A 21,450-nucleotide genomic window follows, 5' to 3' on the forward strand; every position below is an offset into this window, starting at 1 on the left:
GAATTAGCGAGGTGCGTAGTGATAAATCCGGCCCTAATGCATTGACCATTGACGGGCAACGCATGCTTTTTCCGTGTCAGTTCCGCAACCTAGTCAAGTCTTCTGCATCCTGTTTCCGTAAGGCGATGTCGTTGTCCCGTTCCGTATATCTGTCAGAGTCTGCCTTCTTCCAGGAAGATCTGTTATCGTTTCAGGGGAGACGATGAGGACACCTGATGCATTCACTTGTAAAGAAAAAACAATTGCTTTTTTTTTCGCAAGCTAATTTGCAACAGGTCATCTTGCCACTAGATGGAACTAATAACTAATCTATACTTTGTAAACAGAATAAGATTCTTCTAGAGGAGTTTGAATTAATAAACAGATAAAATCTAGAGCATCTCAGACTCATAATTCCACATATATCTCCAGTAACGGATTATTTAATTTCACAGGCAAAAGCAATCTTTTCTACTGGTTCAGACTGCTAAACCTTCAAGCAATCAGGAAAATACATGTGGACTTGACTGTATATATCTGCAGGGCAGATGGTAGTTCATCTAGACCTAACAACCTCCCAACAGGAAAATAATGATAAGAGCATATGCGTATCTTGGCCTGCCAATGCCATGGGATCGTATTGCTAATTAACACCCACCATTATATTAGACAACGCAATTATTGAAACGTGACGTTGTCGTTCTCATTATATCGCCTTTGATATCGAGCTGCTGGCTGCTTGCTTGGGCAAGGAAACGACGATCGAGCAACAAGACAAGTTGCTAATAGATTTTTATTCATATGTATTGCGCACCAATATACAATAATTTTTTTATATAGCTTGTTGGAAGTCCATGATGTAATGGAGTTGGAGACAGTCTTTCCCTGAAGTTAATCGTACAAAATCAAAATCACCATAGAAATTAATTGGTTCCGATCAGATTGTTTTTTGTTTTTGTTTTTTTGGAGAGGCGATCAGATTGTATTGTATCACGACGGTCGACAGAATCTCGTAATTTGACATAAACATTTTGATCTACCTAGATTGCTGTGAGACACGGGATATTGCTCCTGGTCTGACTTTTTGAAGTATATGCTTATCTTTACCATGGGACTTGCATGGTACTTACAACTCTGATGGATTTCCATTGCTTTTCTGAAGAAGAATTCCTGGAGAGAGTTCCGTTGCTTAGTGCCCATGTTAACCGTCTGGAAGGCTGGGAACTCAAGCAAGCGAGCGAGGCAAGGCATGGCGTGCAATTGATGGCATGTCATTGTCCACGGCACGCTACACAGATCTGATTCACCGATCTACTTCAGGCAAGTTTCGCTTCAGCCTTCAACACTGCACAGCGACATGCCTTGTCTTTCGCAAGCTTTACTTCCAAATCTTGCTGATCGCTTCGTGCGTACTGCTCCAAATAAAAAGATTTTTTTTATTTACTAGGAACGACGCAGAAGTGAGAGAGCTTGAAATTAAGGAACGCATCATTAGCTGATGCGAATCATCGGCGGCGTCGATCAGTCGTAACCCGTGAACGATACTAACTGTGATTCGCAAGCCATGAATCTGGGCGTGTGCAGATACTTTGTCATGCGGTCTGAATCCAACTCCGATCATTTGCCCTCGATCGAAAATCTTCACCGGAAGCCATCACCATCCGCGTGTGTGTGTGTGGTGAATAATCTGGGGATCGACCCGCAGATATTTGTGTGTGATCTTGTCGAGAGATCGCGATTGATGGCGATGCGCGATAACAAGACGATTTAGGTAATCATCATGCGAAGCCTCGGTTGATTGATCGATCCACCTCCACTGAGAACAACTGCAAGCGAGAGAAGCCTCAGCGCGCCTCACATTTTTAGAAAATGGAAATACATCCGGCCTCTGTTAAAAACACACGCAGCCAAGTTCTTACATGTTCTTTAGCTCAACAGCTGATCGTTAAAAAACAAATAAAAAGATGAAGAGTACATAAAAAGAGAATAATTATAAGCAATGTCTAATATTGCTTATCCATCCAGGCTTGACAAAAATCCAAAGCCTTAATTGCTGTGCTTGTCAAACAAACGGTCTCACTTATATCCTCACGCCACGTTAATAAATCGCAGCCAATACATTTCCCTAAAGGTAACCTCAAAGCGACATAGGAAGATCACCCACGAGCAGCCGAGGAACAACAGAGAATGCCGAAACACCAGATGGAGCTCCACGACAACGTCTTCATGAAGAACATGGCGCCAATAGCGCCATATCGTCGGCCCAAGTATTTGGCTAAGTTTACACCCGAAGAATCAAAATATAACCATGTGAGGAGGTGCAAACAAGTCGCCCCTAAGGAGGTAGTGGTATCCGCAGACGTCACAGTGCTTTCACCTTGTCCTCCACCACGCCATGCCAGCAGCAGCCTAAGCAAAAAGTATGAAAAGTACCTCACCGAGCTACTAATGGTGTCGAGCACCCCTGCGACTGCAGACTATCATTATCGAGAGCCATCCGTTGCCGTCGCGACTCACACTCACCACGCAAGGGTAGGGGGTCGGTCACGGCAAGGCCTAGATTCGTGTCAAGGCCGGCACTGTGCTATGTCTACCATGATGCCGCCCTGTCGCACATCTGATGATTGATGAGGATCCGGGCACAGAGTGCTCGAACCCATACACTAGCAGGATCGACATATCCATGTGTAGATCCGGAAGGAATCACAGGATCCGACATCGAATATACCAGATTAGATCGCCGGAGGCTTATCACCAAGAGCGCCGCCGCAAATCCACGGCAACAACTGAACTCAGGGATGCGAGGGGAGGGCGCTACGGCGCGGCTGCTTGGGCGCCGCCCAAGTCGCACATGACAAGGCACTGCCATGCGCCGCCAATGCCGCAGCGCCGTCAACGTAGCTCAAATCTGACCGGGACTCATCCCGAGCCGGGACGGAAATGCATCCCCATTGGGCCTCCGTGGCCATGCCCCCGCCGCCGCTGGGCTGCTGCTCGCCCGCCGCCGCTGTAGCCACGTCACTCCGCTACAGCGCCACCATAACCGCTGCACCCATCCCCTGCGCAGATCCGGGTGCGAGCCATCAGATTCAGTTTATTTGCCTCGCCGCCGCCATCCTGGCGCTCTAACGGCGGCACGGCTGGGAAGACGCGGTGGGAGGGGGGAGGTGGCGGTGCGATTTGGTCGGTCGCCGCTCCGAGTCACCCGCGCAGGGAGCTCAGCGCGCCTCACGTGATCACGGAGCCTCCGGAAAAAAGCAAGCTGCACTTCACCTTCTCCACTGTCATGTAGTACCGGTAGCAGTTACGGCGCGTCGTTGTCGTCGCCTTTCCGCTCGCGAACTGCTCCATCAATTCCTGCTGCGCCCAATGGGCAAAATTTAAATTTGCTTGGAATTCATGCTCCCGTCGTGGCATATTGTCAATGGCACTGGACCACAAGTGAAACGTTACCATGAGGTTGTTGAATCTTGCATGTTTCTAATCGACGCATATCTCTTTTCACATTTCACAACCAAAAAGAGTCACTAGAGTCCTGTGAACCAAAAACTCAAGAACGTGCAGCTGATTCAAAAAAATGTGCCATTTATAACCGAAATAAGTGTGGAGTGCAAAATTCCTGGGGGTCCTTTTCTCGCTCTCGATCGCCAGCGTCCCCCGTGACCGAAATCAATGCCCCATAATTACCCTGCCTTACCTTCCAATTCGAAAAATCCACCGTTCGATCCCCATGTACCTGGCGTACAGGGCGCGGTTATACGTCGCCGTAGGTAATAAATTTGCGTTTGTCTCCCGCTTTACGATGCGTGCAATTATCATGCAAGAGTTTAGCGGAGAGAGCACGCATGCATGTAAAAAAGATAAAAATGATAACCTAACCCACATGCATGCAAATCTAACTCCTAAATCGAACACCCAAATTAAATTTTAGTTACACCGTTATGTTTATTACGACAAGATCTTCAAAATATGACCCCACTTAATTATGTTTGGATATATTTTTTAAAAAATATTTTTTTAACATACGGATTAATTAGTTCTAACTAATGCGAACAAAAATTGACACCACGAACAAATTACTATTTCCTGCGAATAAAAAATTAAATACGACGAAAAAAAGTACGATGCGAATAAAAATATTGAACATCACGAACATTTGATTGTGTGGGATAAAAAAGTTGAACCATCGTGAATAAATATTTCCACATCATCAAACAACTTAATCTACAAAATCAAACAAATAATTTAGAATAAATCAATCTAAAAATCTAATCACATGCAAACTAGTTATTATTACAAATGAATAATTAAGTTTATATGGTGACCAAATATTATAACATCATGAATAAATTATTTTTACTGTTGAACAATTCAGTACATAAAGCGACCAAATATTATAACATCACGAATAAATTATTTTTACCATCGAACAATTCAATGCATAAAGCGAACAAATATTATAACATTAAGAACAAATAAGTCTATAAATGTGAACAAAATGCATAAACATATGAATAAATAATTTTATATGGCAAACAGTTACATCCACATCACAAATAAATTATTTTGGTACAAGAATAAAAATAAAAATGAAATACAAAAGGAAAATATAAATATAAATTAATAAATAAGAAATATAAGGGTGAAAAATTAAAAATAAAATAAATATAATTTTGTATGTCACTTTTATTTGCATTATACTATTATTGGTACATCTCTTTTATTTGCATCATACAACCTTTCTATTTATAATAGTCACCCTTGTTTAATATTTTATTCGCTGCTTATAACCATTTGTTCACCATGCTATTTTTTGTGCATGAGACAATTATTTATTTTAGATATTCAAGTATTTATTTGCTATAATCAAAATTAATATTGAGTATTATAAAAATATTTTTTAAAATATTTCATCGAAACATAATCAAGTGATGTTTTATTTTGAAGATCTTGATGTAAAAAACTCATTGGTAGAATCAAAATTTAATTTATAATTTGTTTAGGTTGAAATTTACTTTGCATAGGGATAATATCATCAATTTTTTTTAAAATTTTATATAAATATTTTTATTTTTTCAACACAAAAACTGCCGCATAGAGGTTTTAATTTGATGAGTGACTACATCATGTAAGTTTTCACTAATCGTAACACTGCGCAAGACTGTTATCTCGGATCAATAATGTGTTTTTTTTCTTATCATGAACAGAAACCCAATCTGTCGACCCATAGGACAAGATGGGAAGCATGTTGATGATGTGGGTTCTCTTGAGCTGTTTTCCTTCAGTTGTGCAGCTGTGGGAAGGGAGATCGAGAAATGGCAAGCCCGCTAAAGGTAGATAATTGGCGCCGCCCGAAATTTAATTTGATGTAAAAAACTTTGCATGCATGCACTACCATAGTACCACCGTTGGGAAAACCTAAGCGACAGATGGAGAATGCGTCGCGTACGCGACTTATGGTCGCGGCGGTGCGGCGGACAGGGCAGGTACCGCCGCTATATATACGCGCTCCTTACGTCGGCAGACGTCACGCAGGTGACCGCGCCCGCCCGCCCGCATCCGCTAGCCGGCGCTCAGTCGCGAGGGAGGATAAAAATCCGCCGCGTCCGCCTCCACCCACCGCGAAGCTCGCTTCTCCGAATCCCCCCTTCGCCTTGCGAGGGGGCGGAGGGGGTGTACACAGCCACCGGCCATGGAGAAGGCGGGGCGCCACCACCAGATCATGGCCGGCGGCGGCGGCGGCGGGATGAAGAAGGTGGGGCCGGCCGCGGCGCCCGCGATGGGGCTGCAGAAGCAGAACTCGTGGTCGCCCGACATCGAGCGCGACGAGGCGTGGGAGCGGCGGCGCCGCGGGATGCGCCGCGGGGGATCGGCGCTGCGGCGCGTGCGGAGCGTCACGGACGACGACCTCGACGAGCTCCGCGGCTGCATCGATCTGGGGTTCGGCTTCGAGCCGCCCGCCGCCCGGACCGGTTGCCCGGCGTGCGGCGGGGCCGGGAGGAGCCGGCTCCTCGAGACGCTCCCCGCGCTCGACCTCTACTACGCCGTCCACGGCGGCGGTGGCGGCGGCGCGGAGGGGTGCTCGTGCGGCGCCGCGTCGGAGGTGTCTTCCGAGGAGTCGCCGCTCGGGAGCCCCATGTCCATACTCGCTCCAGGTAATGCCTCCATCCTCCTCCATCGTGCTCGCATCCAATCCGATAGCACAGTACTTTTCCTGTGCCATGTGAGGCTGTTGTAGGGTGGGTAATTTGGTGGCGCTACCGTACATCGATTCATGCGCGATCAGAATTTCGGTTCTCTAATTTCTAGTCCACGAGGCCCGACGTGATTGGATCATTAGAGTTTCGTTTCGATCTCTGACCCCGTTCGTTCATGCAGGCGACACGCCGGAGACGGTGAAGATGCGGCTGAAGCAGTGGGCGCAGGTGGTGGCGCTATCCATGCTGACCCGCCACTGAACAACTCATGGACGGCCATGCCGTCGCCGCCGCTAGCTTGCATTGGGAGGAGAGAGAGGAAAAAAAATCATTCGAGATGCAGAAGAAAGGAATCCCCGCCAGCCTCGGATCAGAAAAAGGAGGAGAAGAAAAGAATTTCTGTTACTAGGGTTTGGTGGGCCGCCGCCTTCCACCCTATCCTATCTTGGACGCCTTGCTAATCAACTTTCTTTCACCGTGATGATGATTCCGTTTCTGTTCATGCTAAGATAAAAATTACGCTTAATTACTTCGGTTAATCCCCTTGCTTCCCCTAATGCATAGTGTTTTCTCATCTGTATGTACATGATTTCTTTCAAGAGGTAGATTAATTTAATTTTCTTCTCGAATAAGTGCTCTGGCCGGCTTGGACCCTGATTATTATTGGTGAATAACTGAATACGCACCTGTCTGTGAAACCGAATGGCTCACAGATCCTTTGTCACTTCCTGTACTTCTGGCCATTTGATGGAATCTGTCAATCCAGTCTGCAGATCAAAAACAGCAGGGATGGAAAGAAATTCCGTGTGGTTGGATCGGTTGGGAAAACTGCCTGGTTGTTGATGCAGCTGCCGCGTCCCCGTGCTGCGCGTTGCAGAGAATTGTTTCTTACGGGTGGGAGGGCAAGGCTGTGCGTCTGGACGAGTGGGAAAAGAGGGAAGGGCGCCTGGAGTTTGGCTGTCCCTTTCCGTCGTTTCGGCTCGGCGAGCTGTCTCTAGCTGTTGCGGCCCTCGTTCCCTTCCAATCTGCGCCATGCCTGCGGCGGCCCATGCCACGTTGAGTCGCCGCCGGCTATCTATACAGGAGGGCAGCTGGGCAGGGGTGTGCCCATGGCAGCATCACGGTAACCACTCACTGGCCAGTAACACAGCTGATTCGTGCTCGGGGTCCGATAACCGCTTCAGCTCTTCCTGAGCCGCATCAGACGCTGTTCAGTGCCGTGCAGCTCGTGGCTCCTGTTAATGGCAGACGCGACGGCACTGATGCTACTTGCAACTGCAAGCAATGCTAATGCTGGGTCTGGGTGGAGTCGACTCTGTTTACGACATTACACTGTCTGGCCTCGGTCCAGCACTGGCCCAATCAGCTAATTAATCAAGGACAGCAAATGTGGTTCGAGCAGTTAAGCCAGCACTTGCTAACGCGGTCCTGAACCTTCGACCCGTTTCAGACGTTTCAGTCTTCGTGTTATTTCTTATTTGGGACTTGGGAGAGGCTGTGCAGCGAGCTTGCAGAGACTGGACGAACGGCAGTTCCCAAGCTTGTCTGTAGCCTGTACTCGACTCGTACGGCGTCCTGCTGCCTGCTTGGTCGTCTTGCCTTGCCGGAACGGAACGCAGCCGGCGTCTTCAGGACTGGATTCCATGAGCAGTCGAGCACCACCGTGAGACGACGCCTTGAGTTCAGGGTCCTGCGGCGCATGCGTTACACGCGGGCCTAGCTGGCGGGATGATCCCACAGATGACTCCGACAGTGCACGTGTCCAGACGGCGGGGTCCTGTTAATTGGATTAGGACGGCCACGACAGCGGAACATGGATGGCTGCGTGTTGCGCTGCTGGCCAGCCGAGCCACCACACGCGCTCCCGGCCAAGAAGACCTACACGAGCTCACAGAGACCATCCACTGATGCCATAGGTTTGTAGCGCCGTCTGATTGAAGGCACTGTGTGACTCGCTGATTCCCTTCTCCAATCGAGCACAACAAACTGACGCGACCGGCGAGCATCACCGACGGTGCCCGAATGGGACTTGCAGAGTTGCTGCAGTTGGGGGCTCCAGCTTTCGCAAGTCACAACACACATCAGAAGGTAACCTTTTCTCGTTGCAACCCCACGCATAGAGTAACATGCAAGGTGAAAGAAGCTTTCAGAAGATACCGTTCCAATTGTTTGGCAACGACCACTCGTTTCCAACCGGAAATTCGGCAGTTGTTAGTTGACACCACCCATGCTAAGAAAATGTGCTTAATTACATAGTAGGAACCTGGGCCGCCTGTTACACACCTTGCTAACTTGGTCGCAAAATGTGCGCACCAAATCGAACATCTTTAACTGTAAGTACACAGCCGAATAGTTGTTTCAGCAGTGTCCTATAAGTTCTGCACAGCGGACATCTGCAGAAGTTTTACACCATATAAGCAACTTGGTTTTACAAAGCACAGAGCGATGGTTTATGAATACAAATTCGCCGGGTGTAACAGCTAACAAGCTGAAGTAATGATACATGGTGTGGCACCAAACCATAAGCCTAACTGGAGCATGAGCACGCGCTTCTCGGGTCAACAAACTGACCAGACTACATACACTGGAACTCTACACACTGGAACATGTTTTGCGAAGGGCCAAAACCTATGCAGTGAAATTCACAGGCAATCTATCCGCCTACGAGACTGGAGCTCTGAATTAACGGCTATGTCAACACCGGAAACTCTGGCGATTGTGAGTTCATGTGCACCTACTATATACACACCTCCAGATGAGAGTAACTGCTTTATACAGGTCTACAGCCTACCAAGGACCTGTCAGTGTCCTCCGCAGACAAATTCTCTTTGCCGTGGGTCCAACTTGCCGGCTCCTTCTCTCCAGGACCTGCAGAAACCATCAAACGATGGTTATGTTTGAGCAAACAGGACGGTACAGAAATACAACTATAAGTACCGAGCAATTAATCAAAAAGGTTATAGCTCCATATGACAATATCCGTAGAGCCACAGAGCAGCAATTAGTTATTGCAAATTTGAAAGCAGAACACCAAAAGTTCAAAAGTATTATCCACAAATTCATTAACACCAACAAACAACTTCTCCGAGATAATGAGCTGGCCTAGAGTCCTGAGGTATACAAAAGAATTATAGAAGCTGTACAGAAAGTGAGGTATGTTGTTCTATTAAGAATTAGTGATTCGGTAATACAGCAAGAGTCTGAATATGTAGGTTCTGTCCAAAATTAATAAATAGTGGTTTAACACACATGAAAAAAGGGTGTTCCCCTAAACAGCCCCATTAAGCTAAAAAAGTTGCAAAGTCTTAGTTTAAGAACTAAAAGGTATCCAATCACCATTAACCTAACTTTTTCCTCCATGAGTTTACAATGATAGGCCAAGGACAAAAACAGCCCATAACAAAATAGAGAAAATAAAACGGGGCACAAATTACACAGGAAGTTAGATAGAGAGCCCTAAATGGCGAATAAGCCCACAATGAAATAAAGTAAATAAAACTAGTCCTCAATTTTCTAAGGTCAACATAAGACTACATACAAACACTTCTTCTGTTAAAATAGTTGGAAGCGCTTGAAGAAATCATTAACAAAACATAGGTAACCTTACAGTACAGCATTAGTTTCAACAGGCAAATTGTAGTATAAAAAAAACTTAAACTACTTGGCGAACAACAGCGATAAGTAGTCCAATCAATTCAGAGAATTCTGAAATCATTTAAGCCGCTTAAATACTACTACATATCCCCAGTTGTACGAAAATACAATTAATCACATCCACATTGGCCTTATCATTTCTCCGTTTGCCAACAGCTTTATTTACATATAAGGTATTTCTTAAGTCAAACATATGAGCATGACAGACTGATTGTTTGAAGGCAGAACTCTCTGGAGATCATTAGCTGTCGATCGAAACAAGTCTCATTCCAACAAGTAACCAAAACCACAAGTTTAGAAAACTTTTATTTTTCCTACCAATAATTGTTGAAGTTTCAAACCATGTACTCCAAGTCAAGTAAAGAATCGAGGCAACTGATATAATCATAGAGCTATACTATATTCGTGACATTGATAGGGTTGACTCTAATACTTCATGACAATGAAATCCACATATTATAGAATTATTTTTGTAGAAAATAATTTCCTTCACATCAGCCAAGTTTGTTACTAGTAATACAAAAGATGGATCCATAGCATGTAACCAGAGCAATATTACTTCCTTCAAAATAGAAAGCAATTACCTCATCCTTTTGTTTCTCCAGCATTTCGACCTGCAAATTAGAAATGATGACCAGTTACTTGGAGCGGTATATATAAAGAATGTGATAGCACTATACAATAGAAAACAGTCACACAGGATGGTGCAGAGCTCATAAGTTCTAATTTAATAGAAATGCGATTGAAAATAAGCTAAAGCTATTACATACATAAGAATCAGAGAAAAAATCATAGCAAGCAGGCAAGCAATTTGGTGGACATGGACTGTAGATGCAAAGATTCTGTTATCATTTCATTTGGTGGACTTTGGCTTTCTTTAGTCAAATTCTCTATCGTGATTACCATTACAAAGACCATCATAAAAAATGATCCATATCGCCTATTGCTAGAAACCAAGTGTGCAGATGGTGATTAACCTAAATAAAAAGAGGATAGGTTGACCTTTTCTTTGAAAACCCAAAGCAAATGATGTACAAGTTTTGATAAAAAGAGAGTGTGCCAATGTACAGAAGGTTTGCTGAAATCCAAGAAGCTTTCAAATTCAATATATAACCTAAAGATACAAATTAAACTGCTTGAGCTTCACTATTTCAGTAGACATATTTTCATAAGTAAAATATAAACGTGATCAACACAATAAGATGCAACAGCACAGGAGCATACCTGCTTTTTCTGTAACTCTTCATTAATCTCTTTAAGTTTTGCTATCTCAGCTTCCAACTCCATCATATATGCCTGATACATATAAGAAAGTACAAATAAATCTACTTAAAATCGCCACAAGTTTTTGAAGCCTCGCAGAAAGAACACTAGATTCACTCAGAAATAGCTTTCACTAGATTGCTACATCCTACATAGCTCTCCAAGATTTCAGCAATTCTTATTAGTATCTAAAAAGTGATGTGTGCAGACATATATATAATTAATAACTCAATATGCTTAGATCAGTATAGTGTAACTACACACGCTACTAACGCATATATCCTAGTTTATTTTAAGTTTTTAACCAAATCTGATGCAAAGATCGACATGTTGGTATGGTATACCTTTGTTAACACTGTTCTTGCGAAATACATGACATGTTTAGCCAAAATAGTACTTCGTATATACGTGTTACGCGTGTGACATGTCACTGTGACAGTAAGTAAGCAGGAAACATAATGATTTGATACTGCCAGCACCAACAAGATGCTCACAGTCAGAACTTTACCTGCTTCCTCTGGCGCGACCTCGCGGCGGACTCCCGGTTCTTGATCATCCGCCGCTGCCTCCTCTCAACCACCTTCTCCATAGCTGGAGCTTTCCTTCCCCTCAGACCACCGTTGAAAACGTAAGGCACCGGTGATGGCGACAGAGAGGACAAGTCCCCTCCTTCCATCTTGCCGAACCCGTTGGACGTAACCGGTCTCACCGGCGATACCGCCGGGGGCGCGGCACCATCTCCCTGACCGACAGCCCCTGACACCAATCCAGTCCCGAAAGGCAGTGGAGGCATCAATGGAGCAAACACATTGCTATGGGGAAACAGCATTGGCGGCTGCGGCGGAGGTGGTCGGGGTGGCGCCGCCGCCACCGGCACAGGTGGTACCGGCGGTGGCGCCGTCATGTCCTCGCTCACCACGCCGGCGCGCACGAGGAACTCCTCCAGCGTGATCTCCCCGAGCGTCTGCTGCCGCTGTGCCGGCGAGGGCGGCGCCGCCTCCGCCGGCGCGGCGGAGGGCCCGCCGAAGCACATGATGTCGCGCCAGACCTCGTCGACGGTCTTCTGGCTGAGGGTGCGGGGGAGGGTGAGTGACCCCTGGCGCTGGATGGCCGCCCGCGCGGCGTGGTCCGCGGCGGCCGTGGACGCTGCCGACGCGCTGGCGGCCGCGACGGCGTGCGTCTCCTCCGCCGTCCAGATGCTGCGCAGGAGCTCGTCCATGTTCATGGACCCGAAGTCCTTGCCCGCTCCGCCGAGCGCGGTCTGGAACTCGTCGAACGTGAGCGAGTACACCGACCCCTGCCGCGCCAGCGGCAGCGGCGTCATCGGCGGCAGGTGCTCCGGCTCCGGCTGCTGCTGCTGCCGCCTCCCGCTCCCGCCCGGGAAATCCATCTCCGATCCGCCGTCGCACACCAAATCCACCAACCCCCTCGCAAGCACGCGCCAGGAGGCCGGAGCCGCCAATCGGGAGAGCTCAGAGCAGGGGTTTGGCAGAGCGGAGTGGCTTGGCGACAAGGGATACCCGAATTAGCAAAGGAAAATCCCGCGGATTAGGAGGAATTTGGTGGAGACCTGAGAGGCGAGGTGGAAGACGCGCGTTGGTGGGTGCGGGAAGGGGCGCTGCGCGACCGCGGCGGCGAGGCGAGAGAGGGGAATGGTGGACAGGTGTCGCCCCGGAGGAGCCGTGTGGGGGCGTTTAAAACGCTGCCGGGGACCGAGGCCGCGACGAAATCTCGACGAGTTGGGTGCGCACCGGGTAATAAAGTACTCCACCATCTTCCCCTTTCGCCTCCGCGCACGCCGCGCCCGTACACAGGCCAGCGGCCTCAGATCTCGCGCGCTCGATTCCATGTGCCGAGGAAATCGAATTCCCCGGAAGGGCCCGACATGTCAGTGGCTTGTAGATTTGCTGGGTGCAGCGCGCGGGTGGGATAAGGTTTTCTTATTCCCCGATCCCGGTTCGTCCGTGGGACAGAAGGTGGGTGTGGTGGTGGGCTCCGCCGCTCCGGAGCGCGCAACGTGGCGGCCTCCGCACGACGCTGACGGCTGGCGACGCGACGGGCCGCCCAATGGGGGCGCGCAAGGTGGGAGCATCTGGGCGCGCGCAGACGAAGTGATCGGACGGCCGGATCGGCGCCGGTGACCACCCAACCGGCCACCGGCCATGACGCGACGGCGACGCGAGCCGGGCGACTTCGGTCCACCCCGACCCCGCCGTCGTCTCACCCCCGGCCGGGCTGCTACCGCGTTTCTCTGACGAGCACCACCGCCGAGCACGTCCGGCCCGGCGGCGACTACTGCACAAATGGATCAGGGTCACGTCTACATCTGCGGTGATGTGATCAACCCGGCGCCTGAAGTTTCGTCTAGAACACGGACACACGCGTGTCGTCGCCTCGAGAAAACTGTACGCCCGGATCTGGAGGCTCTGTTTGACGTCGCTGCGTGCTGCCGGCTGCGCCTACATGTTTCTCTTGATGCAACATCTCGTCAAGGAACCATTTTTTAAGCTATCACAACGCATCAGGCTTCCATCTTCTGCCAAGTGCCAACAAGTAATTTGTGGTTGCAAGCATTTAGGTGAAAAACTTTCTTTGTCGCTTCCCCCTTCTGGGTTTAAACGTCACTTTTATGAGTACTAATCACAAAGCCCAAGCTGCTTTTTTCTACTAAACAACAGAAACGTGTTGGGATTTAGTTAACACAATTTTAGTAGATTTTTAAGTTTCGTTATGTCAACTAAACTACTATCGTGAAAACTGATTGCTACGCTCGGTTGCCTTTCAAGTTTCGTATCATTGCGTTTTGTTTCTTCCTACCAAGATCTGGACCTTAACTAAATTATTGCTGTATATCAATAATTGGCCCTGGCGCGACTCTATGGTTCCCCGTGTACGTACAACGTGGTGGCATGATCAGCCGCTAGGACACCTGGTTGTTGAGGCTGGTGATCCGGGCGCACTCCCGGCTGACGACGGCGGCCGTGGACGGGCTGCGTCCGAGCACGACGTCGTAGCCGTCGGTCCAGCCCTCCATCCCGGCCTCCATCACCTGCCAGAAGAGGCCCCCCGCGAGCGGCCCTCCCCCCCTCGCCGACGCGTAGATCGCGTCGTACACAATGCCGAAGTAGGCGTCCCGCGCGGACACCGTGTAGGCGTTGGACCGCGCCGACCAGCCGAACTCCGCCACCAGCAGCGGCTTCCGCAGCGCCGCCGCGGAGTCGCCGGCGTGCGACGCCATCCACCGCCGCATGAACGCCACCTGATCCTCGTTGCTCGCGCCGGGCAACCTGCGAGCACTCACGGAAGCCGTTCAGCACACGGTTGCCATGCATTCGCGCGCGGGCCATGAGTCATGAGTGCTGAAGTTACCATTGGTCGGGGTAGGAGTGGATGGTGGCGAAGTCGATGCCGGCGATGAGGTTGTTGGAGATGAAATCGGTGCCGACGGAGTAGCCGCCGGGGTTGAACCGCCGCGTCCGGTCGGGCGTCGACTCGCCGTAGAACCCTTCGAGCCCGATCTCCACCATGTGGTTGGGATCCACGGACTTGACGTTGGCGACCATCTCCGCGATCCAGGACTGCAGGGTCTTCCCGGAGAGGTCGCTCCGGCAGCGAGGCTCGTTCATGAGCTCCCACGCGAAGATGGTCGGGTCATCCTTGTACGCCACCCGGGTGAACTTGTTCACTCTGGTGAGGACCGCCTGGTGTGCATATGCGTGCACGTGCACGCAGTTTAGACCGTGATGCAGATGATTACACAAGTGCAGTACGTGGTCGAAGACGGACCTTGACATGGTTCTTGTAGAAGCCCTTGGTCACACTGTTGGTGAAGAAGTCGTCGTCGGAGTTCAGGGAGTGACCCTGGTCCCTTGCCCACTGCACGTACTGCTTCTTTCCGCCGTACACGTCCCAGTTGTTCACCAGGCTCAGGATCAGATGGACACCGCGCTTCTTTGCTTCGGCTATCACGTAGTCCAGACCCTGAGTTTACAAAAAGACACTTCGACGTTATCATTATTGTTGGCAGCTGCTGAAAATGTTCAAACAAGGCCAGAACTGCAAAAACCATCCATCACCCATAGGCGAAAAGTTCAGAAAAAAAGTGCATCATGTCTTACAATGCAATTTTATTTTTTTGCTAGCTATAGGAGATTGGCTGGAGAGTATGCAATTAACTCTCGCGATTATGTTCAGCGATGAGATCATCATAATAAAATGCATCCAAAGGCCTAGATTTTAAGATCAACGAACGACTGAGCTCTTACGGCCGTCCGATACGACATACCCCGAACACCTCCTCATCGTACACGCCTGGCGACACCTGCAGCGCCCGGTAACCCCCGTCGCTGAACGCCCACGTCCGCACCAGCGTGGCGCCGAGGCGGGCCGCCTCCTCCAGCGCCGCCGCCGCCTTGCTCCGGTCGGCCGGGTCCGACGCCATGTACATGAGCCAGTACGCGTTGAAGCCGTTCGAGTAGAACGGCCGCCCGCCGAGCGTGAACCGCGTCCCGTTCGCCCTTGCAAAGGCGGTGCCGCCGGCGGCGGCTTCCACGGTCTCAACGAATGCGGCGGCAGCTAGGGCCAAGATGGCCAAACTCGACAAGATCACCTGTTTGCTCGCCATCTATAGTATGTGTACTACGAAAACTAACAAAACTTTGCAACGAGTAGATGCAATCTATGCAACGATCCCTATTGTTTTCTTGGTAGATGCGTGTGCTAGGTTTTGTGCATGTCAGTGTTTATATAGGGAGAGGCCATGCCGATGCACACATGATCGCAGGTCGCCTCTTCGGGTCCCGTCTTGATGGCGCTAGTACGATGCATGGCATGAAACTAACGGCATGCGTAGTGGACGATGCCTATGGAGAGAAATCGAGAGGCGGCCGGCCGTTTGGTTGGAGGAAGATGAAAGGATGCTCCAATGTCCCATGCACGCTGAATCGTCGTCACAAAGGGAGGTTTTGCAAGGATGTGTAATTGTGTATGCGTGACAAGTGGAGCTGCAGTTACCTGGCACAGGACGCGAACTGCAGGATTTTGGCTCTGAACGAATAAAGCTTTGTGACTCTGCATAAGCTACGAAACCTGAATCGCTTCGCTGTACAAAAGTTTCGCAGCAGCAGAAAACTTGGGTTCTGAACCCTTGAAGTCCCCAGCAATCCATAAATGTATCTTGCGTTCAGATGGTTCGCAGCACACGCCGTTGGTTCAATTGTAAACGCAACTTTGCATTGAAAAAATGAGAGAATTTTCTGAAGGATGAAGCTGTCGGCGCAAATGGACACTGCTTCGACTCTCTGCAGCGAGCCAAAGCCTTGCCTGCGCAGACTAGCTCCAAATCCTCACAAGGGCACAAGGCTCAGAACTAAACCAGACGAGGTAGAGAGCAAGCGCCAACAGCTAACACCTTTCAATACAGTGTCAATGTAAGAGCCCCCATGATTTTGCATTACATACTCAATTCCAGGAAAGATGTACATCAAGCGGAATGAATACCAGCTCAACCTGGCATTTAACTAGCATGAAGCTCAAGAATCGAGCTGCTTCTACTGGGTTTACAGAGGTTGGATTGATGCATGACAGCATGAGTGGTTTTCACTCAATGACTTCGACTTCTGCTGCCCCCACAACGGTGACCACATCCTGCAAATTCTCTTCAACAAATCCATTACCTCCACGGCACGAAGGCCAACTGCTTCTCCCAAATTTGTAGTCAAAAGTCCCATATCTGTTGGTTGACAAGAGCTGTAACGCTCTTGAGAAACACACACTTCTAGTGTTAGCAATTGTTTCAATAAAAAATAATTTCATATATAAAATTCATAAAATATTAAGACTAGGAAACTAGCGGAAGCTTAAATGTTACATTATATGAATGCTGAAGAAACTCACCAAACAGTTCTATATCCATTGCTTCACCCACAGACACAAACTACACCACAACTAGCAAGCACGGTAGGTAAAGCAGCAGCTGAAGGGCTTGCCAGTTTTCACAAAGGAAGATGCCTTCTTTTTTGCCCTCACACCACACTGGTCTTCATTGGAAGAAACTGCACTTCGCATGTCTTCTGCCTTTTTCTGAGCAGAGCGGAGTTTGCCTAAAATTTTGTCCATTGACGATGATCTTTTCTTTTCAAGCTTCATCTGAAGGACAGAGGATTAAATAAAAAACAAGTAAATTTATTATGTAACCTTCAGAAAAAATTAATAAACAGGCGAAAATTGAAACATTTAGCAATTGTATATGTAGGACCACAAACAATACCTCCAACTTCCTAATAGCTGCCTCGGCTTTTGCTTTCTGTAGATTTTCCCAAGCAGTGATCTTAGCTTCCTCCCTTTTGCACCTTAACACAAATAACTAGGTCTCAAAAATCAAAATAGAAGATGTAGCAGTTTTACATCCTTAATTCTGAGCTATATTTATTAATATATACTATCCAAACTAGCATCTTTTATGCAAGAGGACAAACAACCATATTGGAATCCCTATATTTTTTTATTAAAAAAATTCAAAAAGTGGATTTCTAATTTATACATGCTTTCCATTTTTGTGTTACCACATCACGATTCAAAAAAAGCTTAGCCCTTTATAGCCTTGTTCTTCTGATGGAAAGTGGAAAGGGAGTTAACAATTTGGTAGTGCCGGCGTGCCGCTAGCTGTAGAATGAAAATGAGCAACTAGCACTCAAGCAGGCAAGATATTTCAAGTGTCACCTCAGCCCACTATCTGCATTTTATTCCATCTGACCCTGACTTCAAGGTATGTAACTTTCTCTGGACCACTGTTTGCTATGTTTCTTGCTTATTTCACTAATGATACTAGCAGCATATTAGTAGGTCATTATAAGAGTCAAATTGCAGCAGCACTTTGTGTACGTAGTTCTCTCTGAGTTTGAACAGGTATTATAATTTACAGCCATATTAGCTTCACTTGAATATTCGACTGCCTTTCCTAACAACTATGAAAAGTTATAGGACATTGACGGCTTGCAGTATTAACGGTTACAAAATTGAGTATCGAAGCACTATATTCTTTTGCATTAGTCAAATTAAAAGCTAGGCGGTGGTGAAGATTGCTAGAAGAAACCATGGAAACATAAACAATATCTTACTTTGACATGCATCTTTCTCTTTCTTTTTCATCAAAAGATGGAGCTCGTGTCTCAATAGTCTTCTTCCTCCATTCAATAATATTTGTTGACCGCTTATCAGAGCCTCGTGTTACATGCCGCTTGGACCACCGGGTCACAGTTACTTGATCATCTACCTGCACGTCCCTGATTTCAGGTTTAGGTATATGAGTATTTGCTTCTTTTAGCAGATGTCCTGATGGCAGGCTAGAGCAGGAATGCCTCGCTTTTGGAGAAGATGATATGCTATCCTCAGGACTCATCTGTGTAGCAACATCTTTCTTTATGATTGGACTGGAAATCACAGAAGTTGCTTCCTGCTGGCCTTGCAGTTTATCATCTGTGTTCAGGGTGGAAAGAATTAAGATTGATTTTCCTCGATATGAAAAGAAGACTAATCAGTAAATGTGGGCAGAAAAGAACTTAAGCAAGCATAACTGTACTATTTTCATTTTAAACTTTTTCCAGCTAGCTCACCGCATGCAAGACAAAATAACATATATGTTGAATCCTATCAGTTAGTATATGAATAGATTGTTTTTTTTAAAAAAACATGGAAGGAATATTTCGGCTTCCTAGGTTGCAAGCAGTGTCATAAAAGGCGGAATCTGCTGGGTGGGGTGGTCTTATTTTTTTTGAAAAAGTGGCTAAACAACTCTATTAGTTTCATAGGCACAACTGATAGAGACATATCAAAACAGTAGATGATATAATGAAACAGATTTTGGAAACTAATTCTGTTATGTTCAAGATCTCAAGCTCAACTCCTCATAGCAACAACGAGCCAAAATTCCACACAGAGAACATTGAATGTTGAAGTACAATGGATGGACATGTCTGGCAGCTTCAAAGAAGCAGGATTAATAATATCTTGCGGACTAGAAGGTGGATGCTTTCCAGTTTTCCACTCTTGTGTTGCTTCTATTGATTGACAGTTTAATTGACCCACCATACAATACACATGCAATTAAATTATTTTCTTCATCAATGTCTGCGAATGGCCAGATAAAATAAAAAGTAGTAGAAATTTACACAGTGAAGGCTGTAGCAGCACTATATTGTCCATATTTATTTTGAGAAATCCTTAACTAGGTAATGTAAACTACTTTTAAAGTTTGAACTTATAGCTGACCTTTCAACTTTCAAGTTTAAACAAGTGAACTGGCATATCATGATGAACAGTTCCAGCTTCAGTACAAAATAAAACATGTGTAAAGCACATGACAACCAACAATGAATATTGGAATATAAGATTGTACTAGAGAAGCAACTTTACAAGTAGTCAAATCCAAATCAAGCATAGGTTCAATTGCTTGCAAATCCATGGAATGAACTAGAACGAACAAAACAGCAAAAGCAACAACAATCATGAAAAAGAAACAGCTTATAACGAAATGGTACAAGAGGGAAAAAGACTAAATCAAACCTCGTGTGGTTTCTTCTGAGATATTAGCAAAAGCAGAAGCCTCCATAAGTGTTTCTGTCCATGCATGTATGCTTGCAGACCTCAAGATATATGGCTCCTTCTCAGCAGAGTAGGATCTGCTGCTACCATCATCACCAGACCTGCCTCTTCCACTGCTGAAATCACCAATGCGGCCATGCTCAGGTATGAGAACCCCAGCAGAGAAAGGCGAGTGCGCTGCAAAATTAGCTGCTGCAAGAACACCATCAAAGCAGGGAACAAGTGGTGAAACAGCTGCGTAAGCTCCGGGAATGCCAGCTGGGTGGCCAAGTGGGCCGCTCTTCGACTTGGGCCGTCTATGATGTGGAGCTGGTGCAGACATCCTTCCAATCCCATCGCAGGAAACCGGACTCAGGATCCACTTCTCCGCATCCTCCCATTTCGATGGCAGCTTCCTCCCATTGTTAAAAGGAAGCACCACCCCGCTACCCCCATACCTTCTATTGCTACCTGCGCCCAGTGGCACACGCTCTGAACTCCAACCCTTGGAGTACTGCATGTTGCCTGCACAATGCCGATTGTAGTTCGGAGTCCCAGGGCTCGGGAACGTCCCTGTGCCTGTGCCTGATCTGCTCCGGGATGATGCTGTCGAGCTCTTGCTCATTCCTCCCGCATTACCCCCAATCAAACACCTGGGCGAGAGCACTAGAAGCTCAATACCTCCGCCACCATTGAGCTCATGTGAGGCTGGAGGCCGCACCAGCCCAGAACCCTCTGACTTAAGCCACCTCCGCTTCCGGCACTCTGCCAAACAAACAGATTCCACCATGCATCAATAAGCAATCACTTTCACAAGTTAACCTCAAGACAACCAACATTCTATCAAACGAGATTACCCCTTAACGAGTAGGAGAACGAATCATTAATTGCCTCCGCCTCTTCCTCCGACCTGGCCGAGCTCGCACCGTCCGTCCCCTCCTCTGCGCGAGAGAGCGGTTAGAACGCACGGCGACAAGACTGAGGCAACGTGCGAGGACTGGGATTTTTCAGAGGGATGAATGGCACGCACCTGGCGCAGCCGTGCCCCGCGTGGCGAAGCCGCTGCCGCTGCTGGGGAGTGGCAGCAGCGCGGAGGCGGGCGGCGGATCTGGATCGGCCGCGCCGCGTGGACCCACCGGCTGCTGCTGCTGCAGAAAGCGCCAACGGCAGAGTTGTCACGTCACCGCACGGCAGCAAAGACGAATTGAAACGGTGAGCAGTGAGCTAGCGCGGCCGCGGTGGCTTCGCCCCACGACGAGCGGGGCGCGCGATCCGCAGGCCGCCGGAACCGACCAAAAGAGCAATGATAGTAAAGCGACGAGGCGAGGCGAGCGAGGTGCGCGCAGGCAGCTCCGCTTTCGCTTCGCTCCGTTCGAATCCGCTCCGCCTTTTTGGCTTTATGCTTTGCTTAGCCGGGTGGTTTCGACGCCATCGCCAACCTCGGATCCCATGTGGTTTAGGAGAGGAGAGGAGGCGAGCGCGCGTCCGGGATTTTGGATTTGGATCTATTGACTTCTACTGCGCCATCATCTAGTTTAGCTAATAATTAATCCAGACGCGCCACGCCGAGACCATGTGGAGGTTAGTAAGTGTGAACTGGAAATAGGGGAGGGAGGGAGGGAGGGAGATTTTACTGCGGCGCCGGCCGGTCGCCTCCGCCTCGGCGGCGGCGGCTGCTTCTTGCGGCGGCGCTCGGGCGCGCGGTCGTGGCCGGCGGCGGCGGGGAAACCTAGCGCGGGCTCCGGGCGGTGGGGCATGGTCGCGCGCGCGGCCGCAT

At 48.2% G+C, this 21,450-nt stretch overlaps 4 protein-coding genes across 5 annotated transcripts; 1 reads left to right on the forward strand and 3 right to left on the reverse strand.

Moving 5' to 3' along the window:
* The first annotated feature begins 5,508 nt into the window (after positions 1-5,508).
* Positions 5,509-6,808, forward strand: LOC101778045. The gene is made up of 2 exons (XM_004953970.3): positions 5,509-6,134; positions 6,358-6,808. Exons 1-2 carry the CDS (start codon positions 5,672-5,674, stop codon positions 6,435-6,437), a joined length of 543 nt encoding a protein of 180 aa, XP_004954027.1. The 5' UTR covers positions 5,509-5,671; the 3' UTR covers positions 6,438-6,808.
* A 1,903-nt stretch (positions 6,809-8,711) lies between these two features.
* LOC101778442 (bZIP transcription factor 23) lies at positions 8,712-12,813 on the reverse strand. The gene is made up of 4 exons (XM_004953972.4): positions 11,602-12,813; positions 11,055-11,126; positions 10,415-10,444; positions 8,712-9,044 (listed from the first exon to the last, which is right to left on the reverse strand). The coding sequence occupies exons 1-4, from the start codon at positions 12,481-12,483 to the stop codon at positions 8,964-8,966; spliced, it is 1,065 nt and encodes a 354-aa protein (XP_004954029.1). The 5' UTR covers positions 12,484-12,813; the 3' UTR covers positions 8,712-8,963.
* A 1,200-nt stretch (positions 12,814-14,013) lies between these two features.
* LOC101775734 (putative mannan endo-1,4-beta-mannosidase 9) lies at positions 14,014-15,717 on the reverse strand. Its single transcript, XM_004955171.1, has 4 exons — positions 15,379-15,717; positions 14,880-15,074; positions 14,463-14,794; positions 14,014-14,380 (listed from the first exon to the last, which is right to left on the reverse strand). The coding sequence occupies exons 1-4, from the start codon at positions 15,715-15,717 to the stop codon at positions 14,014-14,016; spliced, it is 1,233 nt and encodes a 410-aa protein (XP_004955228.1).
* A 759-nt stretch (positions 15,718-16,476) lies between these two features.
* LOC101779111 lies at positions 16,477-21,440 on the reverse strand. 2 transcript variants are annotated; one of them, XM_022823222.1, is made up of 8 exons: positions 21,308-21,440; positions 20,704-20,818; positions 20,531-20,614; positions 19,656-20,438; positions 18,212-18,569; positions 17,362-17,443; positions 16,989-17,240; positions 16,477-16,851 (listed from the first exon to the last, which is right to left on the reverse strand). In XM_022823222.1, the coding sequence occupies exons 1-7, from the start codon at positions 21,428-21,430 to the stop codon at positions 17,040-17,042; spliced, it is 1,746 nt and encodes a 581-aa protein (XP_022678957.1). In that variant the 5' UTR covers positions 21,431-21,440; the 3' UTR covers positions 16,477-16,851; positions 16,989-17,039. The 2 variants fall into 2 exon arrangements, with proteins under 2 accessions (XP_022678957.1, XP_022678955.1); XM_022823220.1 differs by having other exon boundaries at positions 20,704-20,821.
* Positions 21,441-21,450: the final 10 nt, after the last annotated feature.

Source organism: Setaria italica, chromosome I (genome assembly GCF_000263155.2).
Source record: "Setaria italica strain Yugu1 chromosome I, Setaria_italica_v2.0, whole genome shotgun sequence".
Classification (NCBI taxonomy): domain Eukaryota; kingdom Viridiplantae; phylum Streptophyta; class Magnoliopsida; order Poales; family Poaceae; genus Setaria; species Setaria italica.